General features: G+C 43.4%; 2 protein-coding genes across 4 annotated transcripts in view; one reads left to right on the forward strand and one right to left on the reverse strand.

Annotated features, from left to right (window-relative positions):
* Window positions 1–15,051, forward strand: part of LOC116075375 (U6 snRNA-associated Sm-like protein LSm7) — a 45,135-nt gene extending 30,084 nt beyond the window's left edge. Inside the window, exon 3 of the mRNA XM_031348503.1 lies at window positions 14,749–15,051. Coding sequence (XP_031204363.1) covers window positions 14,749–15,051 — 303 coding nt within the window. The remainder of the gene's footprint in view (window positions 1–14,748) is intronic.
* The window catches only part of Bicc1 (BicC family RNA binding protein 1), a 228,400-nt gene that overhangs the window by 202,658 nt on the left and 6,932 nt on the right, over window positions 1–18,810 (reverse strand). The gene's annotated exons all lie outside the window — the stretch shown is intronic.

Genomic DNA, 18,810 nt, shown 5'->3' on the forward strand with positions numbered 1-18,810 from the left:
GTGTGAGAGACAGTCACAGCTCGGTGGGGGCGGAGGGAGGGGAGCGGGGGGAGGAATGTCTGGGTCACGTGTCAGCACAAGGTGCTGTTCCTGGGAAGAATTCTAGAATGAAGAAAGGAAAGGGTGGAGGAGGGGGGAAGAAAAGAGGAAGACTGAGGGGAAGGGAAGGAGACAAAAGAAATGAAGGAAATGGCAGCTGTCGCACGGCTTTTTGGATCAGTCATGTGCTGCTACGGTTCATTGGATAACGTAAATTGTGAGTAGCAAGGGAGAATTGGGTACTTGGTATGGTATATGAGGACTCTCATCAATTCTAAATCTACTTCAGTGAAGTATAAGTCCATACCGATGGAGGAACTAAGAAACCTCCATTACACCTCCAAACACCAATCTAACCTTAACTCACTCTTTAAATATTAAAATAAATATTAAAAATAAAGCCAAAGCCACTACATTCACAGGGCAGAAGGCCAACATTTTTTGTTTTGTTTTTAATGATTATTTATTTATTTATTTATTTTATGTCAGTACACTGTAGTTGTCTTCAGACACACCAGAAGAGGGCATCAGATCTCATTACAGATGGTCGTGAGCCACCATGTGGTTGCTAGGATTTGAACTCAGGACCTCTGGAAGAGCAGTCAGTGCCCTTAACCGCTGAGCCATCTCTTCAGCCCAGGCCAACATGTTTTAAGCCTGTTATTTCTTTTCAATAATCTATACATATCCTCCAGGTTGCAAAACTGGAATATTGATTTTTTTTTTTTTTGAGCATCTAAAACTATTGGTAAGAGCATCAGCAGATAAACTACAATAGCAAGAGAGCCTTTCTTTCATCTGGACAAACTGTGGCCAGTGTCTGGGCCTGGGCTTTTTCCATAATGAAGAGGCTGTTCAAATCTCAGAATCCCAGAGATGGGTCTTAAAGACATCAGCAAAAACACTGGTGGTGTGACATTGCGTAACGAACACTTCCATAATCTGAACTTGTTGCCAGTAATAAACGTCGGGAGACTGCGGGTAAGCATTTAAATCCTACACCCTGGTTTGAACAATTGTTAATTCTGTCCACTGGAGACCCACAATGCTCTGGGCAGCAGTGAGCTCCGGAAACTCTGGCCTCGCACCATGGTGAGGATGGTGCTAACTAGATCAGAGAAGAGTCTAGCTCAAGAAGGCATCTGGGACACTGTGTAATTCCCAAAGGACATTATCCAACGAAGCCAAACAAATACTCAATCCTAAGTGTTCCTATCTAATAAGAGAGTCATGATAACACCCCCAAACAGCTCATGGCCAGGGCGATGCGTGTCGTAAGGACACAGTAAAGTCAAAATACTATTTTGATATTTCTGTGGGATTTTCTGTTTTGTCTTTTTTTTTTTTTTAAACTTTGTTTTGGTGGTAGTAGGTAGGGGTTTTGTTTCAGTTTTGCTTTTCTATGGTTTTCTTATTGTTTGTTTTGTTGTTTTGTTTTGTTTTGAGAAAAGGTCTCCCTGTCTACACAAGCTTGGTCCAGCCCAGAACTCCAGGCTGGACCAGACTACATAAGTTCAGACTAGCCAGGAACTCAGAGATCGACCTGCCTCCTTTAAAGCATTAAGAAAAGGTCACGTGCCACAACAAGCAGGAGAAACATCTCACTTATGAGCTGTAATAACGAATAACATTCAAAGGTACCTACATTTCCATTACAGTCTGACACTGTAACACATCCTTGGGGTGTCTCGTAAACACTGGCCACATCTGTGTGAACAGGACACAACTGACACCAGACCAGCTAAAAATGAGGATATTTGATATTTAAGACTTCGCAGTACAAGAATCTGCTTTTGTCCCTACAACCTTAATTACAGGCACAGACCAATTCAGTTCCTAGTCCTCTATTAGGCCTCCTGAAAGCTCAATTCTAACTTTAAGACACTAGCTCTAATTCTTCTAAAACAGCAAGAAATTATATTGAAAACAACAAACAAACAAACAAACAAAAAAAACCAGAAGCTGAAATATATAAGCACTTTCTTTGCACAAGAAATTTTCTAAAAAGTCAAGGGCTGTTTTGTAACAAAACCACAGATAAGTTTTAAGCAAATTCCCTTAAAACTCGTTTTCACTAAAGGTTAATATCTGATGATGCGTTTTTCTCCATTTAAAGTCAGTAGAAAAATGGGACTAGTTTTATTCTTCAAACCTAAAAACTCTACTTTTAATTAATAGCAGAACAAACAATATGGATGTTCTCACTGTGGATAACTAATTGGAAAACCTGGGCATAATAACATACATGCACACATATACACACACACATATGCGTGCATGCACACACATACATATATGCACACACACACACACACACACGCTCAGAAACAATAGAAAATTATCAAGAAAGTGGAGCGTTGCTAAGCCAGCAACCAACAGGGGAGCAGATTGTTGAGAGGGTAAGGGTAGCCATCAGAAGTATTATCCACAAGAACAAATGTGAATTCTGGGGAGTGTAACATGAGACCCCAAGTCACCAGGTTAGCAGACTCAGCCAGATGTGTAAAACAAGGTTACATAAATAACTACAATGTGATTCCCAAGGTGACTATCCAAACAGCCAACAGACCTGAAGAGAAGCCAAACGTCATCCCTGAAGAAGGAAGGGCCACTGAACTCACCGAGTGGCTCTAATGGAGAAAGAGGTCTGACGTCACTCCTTAGGACTGGCAAGTTTACTGAGTAAATGGGAAAAAAAAATCCCTGCTGTGTTTTGGAGTCTGCTGTTTTTGACAAAGCACCTCACTGAGCAGCCCAGGCTGACCCAGAGTTCTCTATATTAGCCCAGGCTCAGGACTTCAAACTTGTAGCCATTCTCCTGCCTCAGCCCTCCAGTTCTGGGATTTCCCAGGTGTGAACCACCACACCTGGCTGAAAAATCCTCTCTGGAAAGAGCCAGGGCAAGGCACGAGACACTCAAGCCTCTGGGAGATTAGAAGGTAGTAGCTTTAGTGAATACTAAAGCTAAACATGACCTTGGTTTAGACCTCGTTTGACCCCCTCAGGGACTCAAGAGAAATCAGCCTCCACAACAGCTGTGTGAAAGAACGTGCATCCCAACAGCTAAAGAGAAATATGACATAAAGGGCTGACCACCAATGAACCCTGGCATGTTTAAATGTCGGCATCTCCCAAACACAAAGGAACAAGGGCAGAGGTAGTACAAACACGGGTTCAGACAGAACCCGACAGAGCTGGTCAAGAAAAGCCATAGGCCGATTTATCAGAACAAATGCAAGTACTGTGAAAAATCTGTTAAGAAACCAGCTACCCACAATGAATCTCAAATGCAGGACGAGCAAAGCCAGACATAACGAATTATGTAATATGACATCTTATTTCTGAAGAATATATTCAGGCAGAGTACTAAGGGGGCCGTTTCCCTGCACACAGTTAAGGCCACCCCGAAAACTCCAAAGAATAATACCTCAAAACCAAGGCAGCTGTAATCACAGAGGTAAGGCGGTGGGCAAGAAGGAAGCATGTCTTGGCTGTGTGTGGGAGTTTCTTCTTTTGAATAAAAGATTACCTATTGAACTACACCTTCTACTTATATTTTATTATGTATTATTCCTTGTGATTTAAATACTAGAAACAAAAACTTTGAACAGAGGAATTAGAATATTTTTTAAAGATTTATTTATTATTATAGATAAGTCTACTGTAGCTGTGTTCAGATGCACCAGAAAAGGGCGTCAGATTTCATTACAGGTGGTTGGGAGCCACCATGTGGTTGCCGGGATTTGAACTCAGGACCTTTAGAAGAGCAGTCAGTGCTCTTACCCGCTGAGCCATCTCACCAGCCCGGAACTGGAATATTTTATAATTTAAAAAAACCTGGATATTCAAAGTCTCATAATTGGAAATGGATGTAAGGCAAGCAGATACATATTCACAACGGCCGTTCGTGGTGATGCACAGAAGAATTCTGTCCCTCAAAAATAGTGTCATCAAAGTCCCTAATTCATAAACACAACAATCACTCAACGGGCTACTTTGTAAACATGAACTTCAATTTTGGAATTCATTGCTGAAGTCTGTCAGTAAATACTAAAGACAACGTTTCTGAATGGTTTGGGTTCTGCATTGCACCAAACACTTTATAAATTCTCACACTAAACAACACTTGAAAACCAGTGGGGGCTGGAGAGATGGCTCAGTGGTTAAGAACACTGACTGCTCTACCAGAGGTCCTGAGTTCAATTCCCAGCAACCACATGGTGGCTCACAACCATCTGTAACGAGATCTGACGCCCTCTTCTGGTGTGTCTGAAGACAGTTACAGTGTACTTAGATATAATAATAAATAAATCTTTACAAAAAAATCCTATTAAATAAATAAATAAATGATAAATAAATAAATAAATCTATGTCCCACCAAACTAGCCTCCCATTCACCACTGATGTGTTTTCCCCAACCCAGGGTCTGGTCATCCAGGGCTCTTCATCCGCCAGGCCTCGCAGACATCCCAGATGGGCTGAAGGGCGGAGGGGTGGGGCTGAAGACCACCACACCTAGCCTCACCAGGCACTGAACTCCACGTCTTTCCCACTGAGGGCAAAATGAACACAATTCAACAGAATAACTGATCATCTGAACACAGCATCTGTTTCTAATCTTCAGAAAATTTAACTTCAACATGTGGACTTTTGAGACTCCCCCCCCCCTCTCCCTCCCTCTCTCTCTCTCTCTCTCTTCATTTTGGTGCTGGATCCGAGTGAGTGGGTGGTGGGTTCTTTCTGACTCTGCCTTTCCTATCCGTCAGTGGGCTCCGCCACTGCTCCAGCTGGTGCAAACAGGGAAACTCCTCAGTCACAAAGTCTACGGATTGTTATGCAAAATAGGGTCAAAGGGGCCAGAATCCACTTTACATATAACTGCTTCATCCTCGGGTGCAATTTTAAACATGGATTGTGGTGTGTGTGTGTGTGTGTGTGTGTGTGTGTGTGTGTGTGCGCGCGTGCATGCCAGAAGAGGTTGTTTAGCATCTACTTAATTCCCTTAAGACAGGATCTCTCACTGACTATAGAGTTGGTCTGTCAGCCAGGTAGGAGGCCAGCAAGGCCCAGATATTCTTCTATCTCCATTCCACTCTCCATGACAATGCTGGGCTATAGGCACACACACCTCTTATGTGAGTGCTAGAGATTTCAACTCTCACCCACTGAGCCATCTCTCCAACCGCATACATTCACTTCTTAAGAGATACAAAGTGCTAAGCAATCTTTAAAATGATTTTGTGTCAACTTGATGACTATGAAGAAACAGCATGGAAAAATATGAAAGGGTTCGTCTAATCCTAACTATCTCATTTTTCATCTACATATTCCCCAAAGAAGGTGCCGAGAACATCCAATATGGCGTTTGCAGGCTTGAGGAATCTGCTCTGGCCCCTCAGACGTCAGGAAAGGAAGGCAGTGTGTTGTGTTGTCTCTGATTAGCATACGCAGTGATTCTCCATTTACTCTGACTAGGTCTGCTTCAAAAGTGAGGATCCAAAGTCTTCCAGTGAAAATATTGATGAAATAATAAAAAGATATACAGTGGTGACTAGAAAAAAAAGAGAGAGAGAGAGAGATAGGAAGAGAGCTGGGCAGTGATGGCGCACGCCTTTAATCCCAGCATTTGGGAGGCAGAGGCAGGTGGATTTCTGAGTTCGAGGCCAGCCTGGTCTACAGAGTGAGTTCCAGGACAGCCAGAGCTACACAGAGAAACCCTGTCTCGAAAAACCAAAAAAAATAAATAGATAAATAAAAAAGAGTGAGATACGAAGAGAGAGTAAAAAATTATCAATTTTGATTACTATGAGCAAAATAATTCTCCCAAACTTCCCGAATAACTTTTCTAAGAAAGAAACAATTACAGTTGTAAGCCTTAAGTTCATATATCAGTTATACAGGAAGGCAGGCAACAATTACCAAAATAAATAAATAAAATAAAAAAGGGAAGCATGAATTGATATTGCTCAGCACACATATCCTGGTTTGTGTTAAGTAACCGTCTTTTTTTTTTTTTTAATATGCACTGATGTGTGGGAATCAGATCCCTGGAACTGGAGATACTGACTGTTGTGAGCTGCCGTGTGGTTGCTGGGAATTGAACCTGGGTCCTCTGGAAGAACAGCTAGCTAGCTGGGAATTGAACCTGGGTCCTCTGGAAGAACAGCCAGTGCTCTTAACCACTAAGCCATCTCTCCAGCCCCTCCTCCCCCGTTTATAGTATAATAGCAATATTCATTTATTCCAGTTCACTAGAATTGCCATTAGGTAAGGACCCCCAAACCAGGTACAGAAACAATTCTAGAGATACAAACCAAGCATCAACAGGTGTTCTATCTGAGGGCCACAAGAGAGAAGTACAAATTCCATGTACCAGTTGGTTACAGACGGTTGGCTCCTTCTGTCTCACACACTGCCTTCCCTCTGTACGTATCTCAATACCCACAGTTCCCATGTCTCACAGGCCCACCCTAATACTTTAACTTGGTTACCTCTGCAAGACTCTGCCCCCAGTGGGGTCACATTTAGGGACACAAGGAGCTAGATCTGAATGTTGGATGCACAATCCAAATCTATAATGTAAGCAGGCTTGTATGTGTGCACACACAGTCATTTACATCATGTCGAAGTGCATATGGACGCATACATATATGACCAGAACCATCCTCTTCAATTCTGGAGGATTTAGTTGAGTTCTGTCCCCACCCCATGCCTGAGGCTTGTCACATCCCTAATGTTTTCTACCCACTCTGCTCAAAAGCTTATTTCTACTTTCTTTCTTAGACGCATCACGAAGACCATACATCCATACATCCATACATCCATGCTTCAAGACTAAAGAGAGCCGCTTTGAGCCAAGCAGCCTAAAATAAACGCTGAAAAGGGAGCATACTTTCCAGTGGAGGTAAAGCTCACAGTGTAACCAGGAGGAATGTGCAAGCCAGCAGAAACTGAGTGCAGTAGTTGGGCCAAACCATGATAGTCTACTTGAAAAATATGGAAATCTGAGAAAGTAGTTCTGTTCCGATTGTTAAACTGTGGAACTCGGGCAGGCCCTCTAAACGGCAAGTCGCACAAATCTGTCTCATGCATTCACCGTTGAAAGAAATGTCTACTCTGCACATTTGGATGTGAAGAGCTTGAAAATAACTGAATCCTCTTGCCTGCTGTGGGCTCCTCGGCACTGTTACCACAGGGGGCTGGCTGTCTTTAGGAAGGTGGGCTTGTCCACAAGGCTCCGGAGCTAGTACTCCGAACTCAGGTTTCTTGGCAACCGCGCTTTTATCCTTACAAAACAGAGTTTTTCTCTTTCTTTTTCAGCTAGTCATGGGTGAACTCTTCAAAGCACCTTGTACTTTTTAAACAGCTTTTATGGAATCGGCATAGATGTCCATCCAACATATGAGCAGATCATGAAAATGGGGTGTGTGCACACAATGGGATCTTATTTAGCTGTAAAGAAAAAAACGAAAGTGTGGAATTTGCAGGAAAATGAATGGAATTAGAAAATATTATATTAGGTGAAGTAATCATGGTCAGAAACACAAATACCCATATGGACTCAGATAGACAGACAGATAGATAAGATAGACAGACAGACAGACAGATAGATAGATATAGACACGTGTGTGTGTGTGTGGTGTGTGTGTGTGTGTGTGTGTGTGTATACATGAGTGAGTTTGGATAGAGATCAGAAAACTGGAAACAGGCCCAGAAGATATGGAAAGGCAGCTTTAAGGATGGGTTAAGAGAACACAGGAAAGTAGAAAGGGGCTTAGAGAGGGAAGAAGATGCAGGATGCACATTGTAACAGTACAAGCAAGATGGGTAGGAGGGTATCAACCAAAGTAGGCATGTGTGAAGCCTGGTACTCTGTAATGCCAATTAAAAAAATAATATTAATTTCCCCCCCAAAGATCGTGGAAGTATACAGAGAATTTGCTAAGGCAAATCTATTTCGTCTGAAAAGAAATCAATCCGTTTATTTTGTTTAATGGGGGAAGCCGTGTCATACACACGTTACTCTCTGAACTACTTTATGCGGTGCTTGCTGCGTACACAGTGGTCCTTAGAATGGGCACAGCTCAACAGATCTCAGATGTGCCTTCATCTTGCAGCATTAAAACTCCATCTCCAGGAGCTGCAGAGAAGGCTCAGTAGTGAAGCACCTGGACTGCTCTTGCAGAAGACCCAAGTTCACTTCCCAGCATTCCCAGGGGACCACTAAAACTGATACCCATCTATCTCTCTAAGTCCATGCGGGTATTTGTGTTTCTAACACATAGATGTAAACAAACCCAAAAACAAATTCTTCAAACACTAAATCTATTAAATAGCCCTAATGCTTGCTTCAGCGTGTGTGTATAGGTACGTGTATATGTGCCTGTGTACATCTGTGTGTGGGTGTCTCCGTGTGTGTGTGTGTGTGTGTGTGTGTGTGTGTGTGTGTGTGTGTGTGCGCGCGTGTTTGTGCTCACTAAAGTTCACTAAATATAACATTATCTCAGGGGAGAAAAACCGATTGTCCTCCTTCCCTGTCTAGATGCTTCCCAGTTTTGAAGCCTATGATGGTCTTCAAGGTGGCATTTCCATACCCGTATCCATTTCTTATTCTTGTCCGGTTGCTTTGAAGATGTTGGTCCTCCGTTGGGTAAAGGTAGTTGGAGAGAGAATCTCACATTGCTGCTGAGCTTAGTGGGAAAACATTTGGTTTTTCCACCACTGAGTATGACTGGTTGTTCTCCCTCACACTCTTGCTCTCCCTGCCCCCTCCTCTCTCACGCGCTGAGAGATTTCACATGTGGCCTTTATTATAGGTGGGTTGTCCCTTCCATTCCTTAATCTTTTGAATAATTTTCTTGTGATAGAAAACTCTGTTTTGTCAAATGCATTTTCCTATATCAACTTAGACGACTGTGTGTTGTCTTTTGATGTGTTAAAAAAAAAAAACAGTCTTATAGTGATTTTCATATGCTACCTCCTTCCTGCACTTCAAGAATGGCACTCAAGAGGTCACAACCTGTGACCAACAACATGTATTGTTGAATTCCGTCTGCCCAGATTTTGTAGTGATAGACACCAGAGACGGTGTCCCTGGTCCAAGGTTTTCCTGAAGCGCTGTTCCTCGGAGCTTTTCCTCCTTGTTGATTTTTGGAAAAGTTTGAGGTCAGTGCCAATTAAAATTTCTGGAAGCTTAACTAAGCGAAGCCAATCCATCTTGGGGTTTTCTGGTGGGATGTTTTTATTGGTTTTTTAATCCTAATTTAATCACTTTATTAGGTAAGTTCAAATACTGTGGGTTTTTTTCATAATTTTGTCTCAGCGGATTATAGATTTCGACAGTCTTCAAGGCACATGACTGTTCAAGATACTCCATTACGACCTTTTGATATCTGTGGCATCTGTTGTAATGTCTCATTTCTCAGACCTGCTTTCTCTAACGGTCTTGTCTTGTCTTTTCTTTTCTTTTCTCTTCTCTTCTTTTCTTTTCCTCTTGGTTTGACATTAGGTAAAAGAGGTGGGAGAGAGAGTCTTACATCGCTGCTAAACTTAGCTGGGGGAACCATTAGACCTTTCACTGGGAGTTTTCATTTTACTATTTTCAAAGAAAAACATGTTGCTTTGATCTTTAGTTTTCTATTCTGTTTCATTTGTTTATGCTCTAGTCTTCCTTGTTTCTCTCAGCAGCTTCAATTCAGGGTGGGTTTTTGGGTTTTTTTTGTTGTTTTGTTTTCGTTTTGTTTTGTTTTGTATGTGTATGTGTGTGTGTGTGTGTGTGATTGTTGTTTGGTTATTTTTTGGGTTTGGCTTTTGTTTGTTTTTCTTCTTCCTCTTCTTGCTCCTAGTCTGTCAATCATTCCACTGATCTGGGTGAGGTCTACATTCTCCCTCAGTCTGGACATCACTGCCCTAAACCTCCCTCTTGCTGCCCTTCCTGGATCACAGACATTCATGGTATATTGATTTTCACTTCAATTTTCCCAAAGATACCTTCTAATCCCCTCCCGGTCTCTCATCTGGACCACTGACCCTTCTGGAGGGTTTTGGTCCCTTCCATAGATGTGTGGCCTTTCTCAACTGCTGATCTCTAGTTTCATTCAATTATAGTCAGAAAGGACAGGTGTTATGACTATAATCTGTTTGACCCTGCTAAGACTAGTTCCCCTGGAATATAGTAGCATGCTCAACCCTGGAGAACGTTCCTTGCATACTTGAAAAAAACCCTGTTGTGTTGACAGGATTGTGCAAGTCCATCGGCTATAATCCATAGATTGCATTCAAGAGCACCATTCCCTTGTTCAACCTGGCCACCAAATGTGAAGTATTGACATCTGTTACTGTCGTGACCCTATTTCCTTCCTGATAGGGTAAGAGTCTACATTATATAGTTCAGCATCTGGTGTTAGTTTTATATACACTCATAGGAGCTATGTACTGTACAAAGACAGACAGGCCCTCTTATTATATAGTAATGTATATAAGATGTAATATAAATATAGTAATATATAGTATATAAAAGGATTGTACAATTCTTTATCTTGGACAGTTTGGGCCGGCACATATGTGGCCACCTTGCTCTCTTCTGTCACCATCCCTGAAGAATCCCTTTTTCCTATCCTTCCACTCTCAAGCTCTGGATATTCACTTACATATAAAGCAAACTGTCCATCAAGGCCAAAAGAGGGTGTCAGATCCCCTGGGACTAGAGTTAGAGATGGTTGCGAGCTGCCAAGTGGGTTCTGCTGACTGGCTTCCAAGAACAGAGCCTGGGTCTCCTGCAAGAGCAGCAAGTCCTCATAACCACGGAGCAGTTGCTCTGTGTCCCTCCAGTGGCTTCTCATGAGATGCGTCTCCATTAGTATCCCATTTTGATTGCCAAGTACTAGATTTTTGGTGTGATCAAATATGGGTTACATAAATAATCCAAACCCTGTGCTCACTCTCTGATGTAAACCATCTTATTGTGGCAATCTTTTTTTTTTTTATTTTGGCCACCGTGAGACTGCAGACAATGTTTTCCTAAATTGTAAGACCCCGGGAAAAAAATCGTACAGACTCTACCGACCTGCAGTAATTCTGTGTTTCGCTTTCCGGTTTCAGCAAACTTAATCTTAAGAATCCCCTGATGAGATGGGCGTGGTAGCTCAATCGGGCGACCTGCAGCACCCAAGAGGGCCTGAGATTAGATCCCCAGAACCCACACATATACCAACACTTGGAGAGGCTTCTGAAAGGCAGACCTCTGGAGCTCAACAGCCCGCTCTCAGTGAGATCTAGGCTCACGGAGAGAACCCATCTCAAAAACTAAGGTAGCGAAGTCACCGAGGAAGATACCCAGCATAAACCTCTGTGGCCTCCATATACTGCATATCTACATATGCACATACAAATATGTACATATTACACACACACACACACACACACACGTCAGGAGAGGGCAGACAGGTTATTCTGTGGTTAAGAGCCCTGATTGCTCTTCTCGAGGACCTGAGTTGCTCCCTAGCACCCACACAGTAGCTGACAACTACCAAAACTCCATTTCAAGGTGATCCCAAGCGCTCTTCTGCCTTCCGTGGGCCCAGCATACATGCGAGCAAAACATCCGTAGGCATAAAACAAAAAATAGATCTCTTAAAACTTACTAAGCAAAAAAACTAGATTTTTAGAAACCCGTATTAAAACGGACATTTCTTCCCATGACTGTGCGCGCACCCGCTCAAGCCAAACAAGTTTCCTAACTTTCAAATGAAGCCATTTTAATCAACCAATTAATAAGAGGAATCGCACTAGAATTGGCTTGGCTGTAAATGGCACTTTTAACAACAGCAGCAGCCACGAGAACAACAACAACAACAAAAAAATCTCAGAACATGATTTTTAAAAGCCATCTGAGAACAGAGGGTCTTCTGTGACATCGGAGGAGAACATTAAACCATTCTCAAGATCTCATTGAAACAATTCTGAAAGCGGCGAAGATCTGCGCATACAGGTGTCCTCATGACACTTAAAGCCAGAAATATTAACCATCAGGCACAACCCCTATCCCAGAAGAGCCGAGAACGGGAGTCCCTGGCTGGAGAGAGGGAAACTATGATGAGACCCGCTACATGGGAGTGCTTGCTCTCTGCTGTCGTGTAACAATATGTCAACACGAACAGGCGCCAAGGACAGTTTACTCAATTACTATAGAAAGCCTGTCCAGCCCACAGGATACGGGGTGCTGCCAACCTGCCTGCCCAGAGGCCAGGAAAGAGGACATGTGGTTTTCTCTCTTCGAAGCCCTGGATCCTCCACCGCCAAGACACTCCAGCTACCCTCCTGGGAGGCAAAAATCCTACCTCCGAGACACCACCCTCAGAGCTCACTGATGGAGAGCCCACGGTACCCACCCACTGTCCAACTAGACAGAGATTCAAAGGACGGGTGGGTCTATCTGCAGCTCGAACTGTGCAAAGGCTCAGAATACAGGAGCTTTGAGGTGTCTTGAAGGAATTTCCCAACCAAACCCCTGAGAATTTGTTTGGAACAGAGTTTCAATGGCAAGAGTTAGCCACGAATCTGGACTTGACAGCTGGCCGGCAGGCACTGCACTAAAAGCAGCAGAAGGCTCAGCTAGCTAACATGAAAGTCATCTCATTTTTCAGAGTGGATGGATTTTGTCATCTGACAGGTTTTTAAATGATGTTTATGATAGCCAGGGTGGTGCCTGCCTGTAATCCTAGCTCTTAAGAAACCAAGGCAAGAAGACCAGAGATCCAAAGTCAGCCAGAGCAACGAAAATAAAATAAAATTTAAATCCTAGGTAACCATGGATATGTGCTAGTCTAACTACGAGATGGACCAGAACTTAATAATTAATTAGATAATTTCTAATGAACCCGGCCAATTTTAATTCCTCAGGTGAGATATGTGTATGGATTACCCAGCATTCCCCTTCCTTGAGTTGATTTTGCGCGTCCTCATTCAAAAGGCCATTCTCACATCTACAATCCCCTCTGCACTCCCTCAGCTGAAACTGACAGACCACCCTGTGTGTGGATAACAGCTCCGACTTCTTATAAAACACAGCTGTCAAGTATCTTTTAAGGGCCAAGTGCAAGCCCTGGATGTAAAGTTCCCTTCCATAAGGCTAATATTAGCTCCATTAGCCCAAATCGGGACAGATTTTTAATTCAGATCCACCATGTGTCCGTTACTTTGTATATAGGGTTCAGCTATTTCACAGCACTGGGATAGATGCTACAGTCAAAGAGAAAATGAATATGAAAAACACAGACCGTCCACAGAGCACCAGTTGTGAGTCAGCTTTATAAACATTATTGTGTAATCTTCACCACAGCTCCGAAGAGAGGCATTCTTATCCCCAGTTCACAAAGGAGGGGAAAACAATTTAACCAAAGACAGCAGAAGGCAGAGCCTTTTCCCACTCAGAGTCTCCTCCGCCACTCTCGAGTCCGTTACCAAGACCCTCTGCATTTTCACAGGACTCCAAAGGTCTCTCGTCCCATGGGGAAGGTGGCACATCATGCTGAACTCAGTCTTGATGTCTCTCCGCCCCCACAAGAGAGTCGGGACTCTAGAACAACCCTGGAGGATACTGTGGTCCAGAGTTGTTCAGAATTCCAAAAAGAAACCAGAGCTTCCAACCTAAAGAATTTACAGGGTTGGTTTGTTTATGGAAATGTATGTCCCGACAGGATCCATGTCTCCTGGGTTGTTCCTGAGGGCTTAGAACCCTGGGAACCACGTCTCAGACACGGTGAGCACTCAATAAAACCTGCCAAGGCTTCCCTCAAAGTCCACACACTTCAAAACTTGCCTCGCAATATAGTCCCCCCACCAAAAAAAAATGATGTAATAATCATGATCGCTACGACTCTGCCTATAGTCAAAATATGTTTTTGACCAAGTGCATCACAAATACAAATTTAAAAAGTATATTTCTAACACCCACTCAGAAATACAACACAGGATTATCTAATGGGTTAGGTAAAAAAGGATGGACGAAAAGTAGCAATCACAACTTTAAGAACAACCCCCAAAACTATGCAAACAATCTGTAACCCTATTCAAGCCAGGAGGCTGAGACAGCTCTTAGGATGACGAGATTGCTTGTAATTATAGTTCCCTTTTCAAAGTTCTCCTCAAGGAGCTTAAAAGATGGCTCAGCGGTGAAGAGCACCAACTTTTATTCCAGAGGTCCTGAGTTCAAATCCCAGCACCCACATGGTGGCTCACAGCCATCTGTAATGGAATCTGATGCCCTCTTCTGATGTGTCTGAAGATAGACACAGTGTGCTCATATACATAAAATAAATAAATCCTTAAAAAAAAAATAAAGGGGGGAGGGCTGGGCTCAGCGGTTAAGAGCACCGACTGCTCTTCCGAAGGTCCTAAGTTCAAATCCCAGCAACCACATGATGGCTCACAACCATCCATAATGAGATCTGATACCCTGTTCTGGTGTGTCTAAAGATGGCTACAGTGTACTTACATATAATAATAAATAAATCTTTGGGCCAGAGTGAGTGGGGCTGGAGCGAGTGGGACCAGAGCAAGCAGAGATCCTGAGTTCAAATCCCAGCAACCACATGATGGCTCGCTCATAACCATCTGTATAGCTACAGTGTACTCATATACATAAAATAAATAAATCTTTAAATGAAGAAGGAGGAGGAGGAGGAGGAGGAGGAGGAGGAGGAGGAGGAGGAAGAGGAGGAGGAGGAACAAAACATTTTGGACCTGTCTAAGTACAATGACAAGTCCATCGGAGTAGAGTCCCAGGTTACCTGGGAAGCCAACAGCATCCTGAAAAAGTTTCACCCACTGCTCAACCTGGTGCTGGATGGAACCACTGAGTCCATGGGAGATCCCAATGACCAATACAAGCTGACAGAGAACATGGGACAGCTGGGGCTTGTGCTGTGTCACGTCACCTCAGTGATGCTCATCCGCCTGCAGGATGCTATGGACGCCATCCCTAACCCCTTTGTGCATCAGCAAGATGCTTAGCAGCTGGCAGAGGGTAGCCTGGCCCCCAAGGACCTCCCTTCCAAGGAGTGAATCTCTGTTTGCTCTTTTTGGTCTTTTGGTTTCATTTTTTAAATAAAATGTCCCATGTGGGGGAAGAAAAAGAAGAGTGTTTTGCTTGTTGGTGTGCTGCGTGTGCGTGTGTATTTGTGTGTGTGTGTGTCTGTCTGTCTGTCTGTCTGTCTGTCTGTACATGTGTGGGAGAGAGCACAGGTGTTTATGTGTGTGCACATGACAGCCACCCACCCTCTACTGTCATCCCTCAGGCACCATAGGCTTCAGTTTTTGAGATCTCTCACTGGCTTGGAACTCACCGCATGGATGAGGCTAGCTGGCCAGTGAGGCTCACCGTCCCCCTGCCACCTCCTCCTCATCACCAGGATTATAAGTGCATGCCACCACATCTAGGTTTGATGGGTTGTGAGGATCAAACTCAGGCCCTACAAACAATGACAGAGCCATTTCCCCAACCCAACCACCCACTCACACACACACACACACCCCAAAAAATGTGTTTTTAAAACTATTTTATAAACTACTTAGTAACTAGTCTATCAACCCACTAAAAAAAAAAATGCGTTTTAAAACTGTATTGCAGTCTGAATTGCAATACAGTGATGGAGACAAGCTCTCCCCTTTCACCAGAGTGTAAACAGCTGTGCGCTCCCCTGCCGAATCCATCCAACAAGCCACTAGACACAACCCACAGACACTACACTCCTAGATGCAGAATCTCAAGATGCCCTCCTAAGGAGGCAGAAACGCTAGCTCCCAGGGTGGCAGGAAACCCGGGAAGGCAAGACTCTAAAGCCCTGGGAATATTTAACCATCGCTAACCACCTACTCGTATTTGTCAACGTTAGGTCCCGGGGACTACCTACGTGAGTCTCGGACTCAATGCTTTCAAGACACAGATCTCTCTTCCCAACCCCACCCCCACCCCTGCACTCCACTCGGACATGAAGAATCTGGATTCAGAGAGGATGAAAGCTGGCTTTTTAAAACAACCCCTGGATTCTGATGTATACATATTTTAAGAAATCCCGATTCAAGACAAGCTAATCAGATAAGACGGGCATTGCTTAAATTTTTCAGTCATAAAAGACAAACAACCCTCACCCTGCATTGGCCGTCTTGCTGCTTTCAATATCTCCCAGCTGTCATCGAAAACAAGCCAGGCTGTCAGGACCGTGGGTGCAAGAGGCAGGTAGCCTTCGAACCCTGCTTCTCTTCTTCCTAACCTCCAAAGAACTCTAGAAAATTATTTTTGAAACGTTGTTCAAAAGCCTTAGAACGGCCAAGTATGGTAGTACATGCCTATAATCCCAGCCCTTGAGAGTCTGAGGCAGGAGAATGGTGAGGATGACGTGAGGCCAGCCTGGGTTCAAAATGAAAGCCCATGGAAGGGAGACTGCGGGGGGATTGGGAGAACCAAAAGACCCATCATACTATGCCCCAAATTTCACTAGTAAGATTTCCTTCCCTACTGGAGTAAGAGAGGATTCACACCAGGTTTTTAGGGGAGTGTCTGGAGCTCGACACTCATGGGTGCTGCACCTTCATCCCTGCCTCACCTTGCACCGTATGGATTTCATGCACAACATCTCGAGTCCTCACAATGGAGACGAGATTCTGTCCCCATTTTAAAGATGAGGACACCAAGCCTGAAAGAAGTGATTCGCTTGTCCCAGGCCACACAGCGAATGAGCTATGCCAGGAGCTGAGTGAGCCCTGGGTGAATGGATAGAAATGTGGCTAGGCTCTACTGTGGGCTCACCTAAGACAGTCCTATACTGAAACATTTCAACAAAGTCAATCAAGGGAATAACAGAGACCTTTGAAAGTATGTCCTTCAAGAATCTCAAAGAGAGCAGGGTGGTGGTGGTGGTAGTGGCACACGCCTTTAATCCCAGTAATTGGGAGGCAGAGACAGGCGGATCTCTATGAGTCTGAGGCCAGCCTGGTCTATAGAGTGAGTTCCAGGATAGCCATGGCTACACAGAGAAACTGTGTCTTGAAAATCTAGAGAGAGACAGAGAGACAGAGAGGGAGAGAGAGAGAAAAAGAGAGAGAGAATCTCAAAAGGAAAAACCAATGATAAAATTCAAAGAAAAAAATAAAGAAAATATGGTCTTACTTTTTTAAGTAATTTAATTCACACAGAGTAGGCGCCATAGTTAGCTTAGGTCCATCTGCTTCCCAGCAGTACAGCAGGAACTTCATATGGTTTTAAAAATATATGATGTACCAACACATGCTTTCAAGACCAGGACAAAGCTTCCAAAATACAAGCACTCATGATTGACAAATTTTAGATCCAGTGATGGAGTCCGAGTGTTCATTTTGCCTACCTGTCTATAATCTTCAAATATTCTATAACTTTGTATTTGTTTTTTTAAGTCAATGGGATAAATACAGTGAACAGTTTTCAAATCCTGTCATTGAGTACCTCCCTAGAACGGAAACGTCGTTGGGCTCCAGGTCAACTCAGTGTAGAGTTATGTGGGGTGTCTTCTCCATGTTACACACCACACACACACACACACACACACACACACACACACCACATACACACATACACAAACCTACCACTTGGTTAGAATGTGAATGTTGTTCCTCTAGGAGCCAGCCTCATAAATGGGAACAAAATGTAATATTTATCACAAATAAATGTGCTCAGACTCCACAGTTAACCAGTGTCTTAGCAGGTAGGAAAAGGTTGTGTAAACCTGGCTGAGGAGTGGCTGTACAACCACGAGGAGCAAAGTTTGAATTCCCACACACATGCATACACACACATACATGTGCACACTCAAACACACAAATACATACACACATACACACACAACATGCACACTCAAACACACAAATACATACACACATACACACACAACATGCACACTCAAACACACAAATACATATACACACACACACACACACATGCACACATATACACATATATACACATTCACCAACATAATAAATAAATGTAATATGGAAGTTCTAAACAGAAAACTATAAAGATGTGCAAGTATGCAGTGTACTCAGAGCATTTCCATTGCTGGCTTTGCAAATCTTGGACCTTGTGCTAAACGCTAACACTAAAAGGCTAAGCATTCAATGAGCTGGCACTTACAGACTCACAGTTAAACGCACTTGCCAAGAATCCACACCCACTGCAAAAGCCTTCGAAAATTAGTCTGAGGGGCTGGAGAGATGGCTCAGCGGTTAAGAGCACTGACTGCTCTTCTGAAGGTCCTGAGTTCAAATCCCAGCAACCACATGATGGCTCACAACCATCCGTAATGAGATCTGACGCCCTCTTCTGGTGTGTCTGAAGACAGCTACAGTGTACTTACATATAATAATAAATAAATCTTAAAAAAAAAAAGTATGCACCACCACTGCCCAGTGAGAGTGCATACTTAAAAAAAAAAAAAAAGAATTAAAAAAAAAAATTAGTCTGAGAACTGGGCTTCACCCCCCTACATTTCACTAAGTATTTAACAACCACAAAAAAAAAAAGATGCTCCATCTTATCCGATGCATCCTTATAGGAGAAATCTAGTAAAATAAACACCACAAATCAAGTGCACCAACTGGCACACTGGATTAGCTCATTCGGGGAAATTTCAAACTGCAAGCAATGGCACACACAGGGTGCTCACCCTATCACACTACCCCGGAGCGATTTCAAGATCAAGGCTTTGTAGGCCAGGCTCTGCTAGACCAACCAATTTA

Source organism: Mastomys coucha, unplaced genomic scaffold (assembly GCF_008632895.1).
Source record: "Mastomys coucha isolate ucsf_1 unplaced genomic scaffold, UCSF_Mcou_1 pScaffold3, whole genome shotgun sequence".
Classification (NCBI taxonomy): Eukaryota; Metazoa; Chordata; class Mammalia; order Rodentia; family Muridae; genus Mastomys; species Mastomys coucha.